Here is a 6,000-nt window from a genome sequence, read left to right on the forward strand (position 1 = left end):
GTGCACACAAGTACACCCACACCCAAACACATACATGAACACACACACGTGATTTCTTTTCTTTGTGGTTGCTCTAGAGAACAAATAAGATGCTTGTATCAAGTGCAGAGCACAGCACAGGGCATATAGAGTGAAACATCTGCGTGTTATTAGGATACTAGCCAGGCTGAGGTCCTGCCAATCAAACAGGGATATAGGCTGGTGGCAGGGTGGGGTTAAAGTCCATATAAGAGAAGGGCAGAACCCTAAAGGTGGCACCATTCCTTTGGAAGCATGGGAGGAAGGCACCGGGCATGGAAAGGCAGAAGTTAGAATTGGGAGGCATGTTTGAGGAGTTGGAAGTAGCTCCTCGGCGCATGTTCTTTGATGGGAAGAAGAAAGGCCATTGTGCTGGCAGCCTCTGGCACATGGGTGGAGATCCACAGCCCCGGACTACGGACTTGGGCCCCAAACCTGAAGTCGTAGCTCCATCAGAGAATCATTCTGTTAGGGTCAGTCATGGTGTGATAGGGCACGCTCTTCCTGCCCATCCTCCTGTCTTCTTAGCACGGGGCCTTGTCCTAGGACTTGGCCACTCCCAGCATGCAGCAGCCCCCACCCCTCAGCCAGGATGGGAGGCAGGCGGAGGCTTTTTGCGGGGGCTGTGCCGGGTGGGCAGTTTTCCCAGAGCAAGGAGTGAAGCAGGATTGAGTTGGCGCCAGCTTGTTCAGATACAGGCTTTGCTGGCTGGATGGTCAGCCCGTCCGGGCTAGCTTGAGCCCAGGGCTCCTTCGGGTACTGTGTTCCTGCTCTAGGGCCTACAAGCCCCATACTCCAAGACAGCGACATGTCACAGGAGGCCACAGACACACCGGAAATGCCAGGAGCAGGGCATGGCCAGACTAAGGGCAAGGCGCGGTTACTTCTGGGCACTGACAAGAAGAAGAGCCGCCTCAACAGGACGCGGCAGGACCTATGGGAAGACACCAGCTGGAGCAATCACAGGTTGAACAGAGCCACCTCTGCCTCTCGAGGGACCAGAGCTAGGGGAACAGCTCATGGCAGGGTAAGGACACTCTGGACCACAGGAGGGAGCTGGGGAAAGGAGGGTTTGGAGGACAGTGAGATGCCACCTCTGAAGGCAGAGCCTTGCTCAGTGTTGATGGCTCCGCCAAGAGCAGGATGCTGGCTCCTTAGGTCCGTGGTACCATGCTAGGGGTGGGCAGGACAAGTCAGAGCCTCGAGCACAGCTCAGAGAGTTGACATGACTTATTTCTGCTGAGGAAACAGGCCCAGAGGAGAGATGTGACTTGCCTAATGTCCCTGAGCAACAGCAGCCAATGGCAGGTGACCTAGACTGCGATCTATCTATCTATCTATCTATCTATCTATCTATCTATCTACTACCAACCCACCTGTTTTTGAGTCAGAGTCTCATGTATCCCAGGCTGGTCTCAAATTTCCTCTGTAATCTAGAACTTGGACCTCTGGCCCTTCTGCCTCCACATTCCAAGAGCTAGGAGTCTGTGCTACCACACCTGGTTTATGGAGCAATTGGAGATTGAACCCTGAGCCTCACACATGGTAGACAAACGTTCTACCGACTGAGCTACATCCTCAGCCCAGGACTGTGGGTTTTGATCCTTGGTGCAGCGTCCTTCCCTCTTTACCATAGCAACCTCTTCACCTCAGGACCTAGTTGGGTTCAAGGGTCAGCCCTGCTGAGCAGGGGTATGGCTCTATGCTTCTTGTGGCCTCCAGGGTACTCTGATAAGCAGCCACAAGACTTGGGAGTAGAACAGAAGTTAGTGGAAAATGAGACTCTTGGGGTTCTGAGCCAAGAGTTGCTACCTTCTGGTCCTCTGACCCCAGCCCAGGCAGTCCTTCGTTTGTATTATGAGGATGGCTTAAAACCAGCGAGGCCCATTAACTCCAGCGGAAGACACTAATGGGCCCTTAGAAGTCAAGGTCAACCAGGCTGGCAGTATGTCCCTGGAACCCCGGCCTCACTCAGTGTTGTTGGCTTGGGAGGTGGAAGCAGGCGGATCCCAAGTTCAAGGTCATCCTAGCCTACACAGAGAGTTCAAGTCCAGCGTTGGCTGCAGTGCCACCTGACGCGAAACTCTGTCCCAGCACCAGCAGCACCAACAGGAAGCCAGGGGTGGATGGGAAGCTGGGTCAGATGCACTCCCGGGCCCTTTCTGCAGAGCGAGGCCAGCCCTGAGAACGCAGCACGGGAGCGGACCCGGGTGAAGACTCTACGCCAGGCCTTTCTGGCCCTGCAGGCTGCTCTGCCTGCAGTACCACCGGACACCAAGCTTTCCAAGTTGGATGTGCTGGTGCTGGCCACAAGCTACATAGCCCACCTCACCCGAACACTCGGCCAAGAGCTGCCTGGCCCTGCCTGGCCGCCCTTTCTGCGTGGACTCTGCTACTTGCACCCTCTCAAGGTAGGTCGAGAATGTTGGGGAGGGAGATGGGAATTGGGATCTTTTTCTTCCTGTTCCCTCAGGAGGAGGATGGAGGCTGGCTCTTGGGGGTGGGGTGGTGACTGGGTGTGTTTGCGTGGGAACGTGCTTGCTCCGGGAGGAGGGAAACACAGATTCTTAGTGTCAGGGAGAAGAGAGGAGCAGGTTCCTGGTCTGAGGCCCAGAACCCAGGAGAGCCATGCATCTCCAAGCAGCTTCTCCCGTAGCACCTGTCTTATTTCTCTCTGGACTACTGTTGCTGCAGACATCTGCTCTCTCGGAGGACAACAGCCTAAACCCACAGTGCAGAAGCAACCGGATTGGAAGGCTAGCGATACGGGTTGGAAGGCCTCCAGCTTGCACTATGCCAAACGGTTACCTAGTTTTCCTGAACCTCAGCTGGAGGGTGGGCAAGATGGAAACAAGGCAGGAGCCGGCCTTCTCTTTTGGAGTACATATTGAGTGAAAGGGATAAGGAGCAGTAACCATACAGCAGAGGCGGCCACTACGGTTGAATGCTAAAGAAAGCTAGAGGCAGTTGGGCCCTGTGGCACACCCCTGTGATCTCAGCACTGGGAAGGCAGCGGCAGGCGGATCTCTGTAATGAGTTAGAGGCCATGCTGGTCTACAAAGTGAGTCCAGGACAGCCAAGGCTACACAGAGAAATCCTGTCTCCAAAACTGCAACACAAACAAAGCAAGCAAACAAAAAAAAAAAATCCTGCTGTGTTATAAAAGAAGAGTGACCTTTGCCTTCTAAAAGAATCACTTTTCTTTTTTTCTTCCTTTCTTTTTTTTTAAAGACAGTATGTCATATATTCCAAGCTGGCCTCAAACTCAATATGTAGCCAGTATTATGGATGTAACCTTGAACTTCATGTCTCCCACCTCCACCGCCCTGAGTGCTTGGAATTCAAGTCTGCCCACCACACTTGGTTTACACTATGCTGGGGATTGAACCCAGGGCCTCACACATCCTGGTCAAGCACTTCACCAATCAGCCACATCGCTAGCCCTCAACTTTATTTTTATGATGGATACTTTTTATTTGGCTGTTTTTTCTTGTTTTTGTTTGTTTGTTTTGTTTTGTGGGTTTTTGTTGTTGTTGTCATTGTTTTCTTTCTTTCTTTCTTTCTTTCTTTCTTTCTTTCTTTCTTTCTTTCTTTTTTAAGATAGGGTTTCTCTGTGTAATGGCTGTCCTGGACTCACTTTGTAGACCATGCTGACCTTATGATGGATACGTTTTTTTTTTTTTTTTTTTAAATCACTCTTTCTCCTACATATTGTTCTTCTGAAATATCTTGAAATTTAACTTTTATTTCCCTTGAGAATAGAGCTGGAATACAAACTTCTGAGACTAAATGGGGTAGGTCTAAAATGCTATAGGTAGCACTGGGCACAGGGACACAGGGTAAGATAGTGTGGTCCTTGTCTGTAAAACGGTGATCAATGTAAAACAAAGCCCTTGTGAGTTGTAGGTGAACAATAACTATGCTGGTTAAAGAACAGAGGAGAAGAGTTGGGAGGGGAGGGGAGAAGAGGGAGGGGGGGGGGAGGGGAGGGGGGAGGGGAGGGGAGGAGAAGAGTCAGGAGGGAGGGGAGAATGGGAGGGGGAGGGGAGGGGGAGGGAGGGGGAGGGGAGGGGAGGGAGGGGAGGGGGAGGGGGAGGGGGGAGGGGAGGGGGAGGAAAAGGAAGGAGAGGGGACAAGAAGGAAGGAGAAAGGAGGAGAAGAAAGGGAAAGTAAGGAGGGAGGGAAGGAAAGGGGAGGAGAGGGGAGGGGAAGGGAGGAGAGGAAAAGAGAGGGGAGAGAGGAGAGGTCTAGAACTCTGACAGGTAGTGGAGAGAGGCATTGAGCCCCCAAGTGGGGGATGACAGAGAGGAGGAGGAACTCTGAGCAGAGTAATCCTTGCATTTTTTTCATCCATCCATTTGTTTGTGTTTGTGTTTGTTTTTTGAGACCTGATTTCTCTGTCTGTAGCCCTGGCTGTCCTGGAACTTGCTCTATTGACCAGGCTGGGCTCAGAGAGATCCACCTGCCTCTCTGCCTCCCAAGTGTTGGGATTAAAGGTGTGTGACACCCCTACCCCGCAGCTAGCATGGCATTTTTAAAAAAACCACCCTTGCTCCTGTTGCAGAGGCCTTGACATCCTTGCAGGGTGTGAGCTGAAGACACCCCCCCCCCCATCCTCAACCTCTTCTCCCTCTCACAGTGCTCGGGCCAGTGCACCTCCTCTCTCTCCCCCAATCTCTCCAGCTCCTCTTAAAGCCCTGCTGCCCCCCGTGGGCTCCCCCTGTGCCTCTGCCAGACAGTTGGGAGATAGTTTAAGGCTGTGATCTTTGGGGGACATGTCAAGCAGGGAATGCTAGAGAAGGTTCTGCGCTATGTAGGCCCCCTGTAGCTGTGTTAGTCATTTCCCATCTTATGTCTTTTCAGAAGTGGCCCATGCGATCTCGTCTTTACGCAGGAGGCTTGGGATGCTCTGGCCTCGATTCCACCACAGCCATCGCTACTGGCCAAAGAACCTGGGATGCAGAGGTGGGGTCCCAGGTCTCTGTGGCAGCAGATATGCTCCTCGCCGGCCCAGCCTCTCCAGCTCTTGGTAACAAATGACCAACACACTCATCCTATTCTCTTCGACTGTGACTCTCATTCAAGGACCAGGATTTTCTACCCCTTCTACCTGTCTTCCCCCTGATTCTTTGGATTTGACTCAAGCTCAACTTTCAAGCCCCCAGCAGGCAGAAGCAGCAGCGATGACGTCAGCCTCCAGCAGGCAGAAGTGACAGTGATGACATCATTGGTATAGAGTTCCGAGGGAAGCCAGGATGGAGACCTTTCTCCTTTGGCTCTTCACCTATGGCAGTGACAGGAGTGAAAGAGGAAAAGTGTTCGACATGGCTCAAAGTCAGCTTATGGGATCACCCCTCACTTTTCTCCCCTAAGGCTCTTCACATAGTAAGAAGACAGAAATTGCTCTGCTAGTACCAAGCGGGGCTTAGGACAGCCATAGCCGCAAGTTCTCATAGGCACACCAGGGGTCCTCATGGGTGTACCAGGGGTCCTGAAGGGCTTTGGGTAGCAGTAGGTGTGAACACATCTGGGATCAGCGCATAGAGCCAGAGAGGAAACTGAAGAATGGAGTGTGATTTTTTTTTTTTTAACTGCCCTACAAGATGCTTATCCAACAGCAAAGACGCAGAGAAGAGCTTAGGGTCCTTCGCCCTGGACTATGGTCTTACCAGTGGGCCCTTCATCACCACATTCCTGCGCCAGGGCCCTGCACCCTTTCACACCTTCTCAGCAGGTGAAGCCTCCAGACCTAATGGCTTACAATCCAGGGAAACTTAGTCCCAGCTGGCTAGGGGCCAGATCATCTTATCCCAAAGGCAGCTCTCCCTTCACTCATCCAGGCAGCCACTCACAGTCCTGCCTACAAAGGACATTGATGCACTCAGCAGTATTGCCTTGAAGGGCCTAAAGCAAGGCTTATGTGTCCCTTTCATGGGGTGGTGACTGGTATTTTCTTTCTGTTATGTTAGAAACCTCACGTCA

General features: G+C 52.2%; 1 protein-coding gene across 1 annotated transcript; it reads left to right on the forward strand.

The window, feature by feature from the left end:
- The first annotated feature begins 689 nt into the window (after positions 1–689).
- Positions 690–5,266, forward strand: Tcf23 (transcription factor 23). Its single transcript, XM_051153363.1, has 3 exons — positions 690–1,045; positions 2,187–2,429; positions 4,882–5,266. The coding sequence occupies exons 1-3, from the start codon at positions 827–829 to the stop codon at positions 5,056–5,058; spliced, it is 639 nt and encodes a 212-aa protein (XP_051009320.1). The 5' UTR covers positions 690–826; the 3' UTR covers positions 5,059–5,266.
- Positions 5,267–6,000: the final 734 nt, after the last annotated feature.

Source organism: Acomys russatus, chromosome 1, assembly GCF_903995435.1.
Source record: "Acomys russatus chromosome 1, mAcoRus1.1, whole genome shotgun sequence".
NCBI lineage: Eukaryota > Metazoa > Chordata > Mammalia > Rodentia > Muridae > Acomys > Acomys russatus.

Excerpts from the sequence above, each read along its gene's own strand:
- Tcf23 (XM_051153363.1), top strand. The coding sequence starts at position 827 with ATGTCACAGGAGGCCACAGACACACCGGAAATGCCAGGAGCAGGGCAT. Across the intron at positions 1,046-2,186 it reads GGGGAACAGCTCATGGCAGG|AGCGAGGCCAGCCCTGAGAA; the intron begins GTAAGGACACTC and ends CCCTTTCTGCAG. Across the intron at positions 2,430-4,881 it reads GCTACTTGCACCCTCTCAAG|AAGTGGCCCATGCGATCTCG; the intron begins GTAGGTCGAGAA and ends ATGTCTTTTCAG.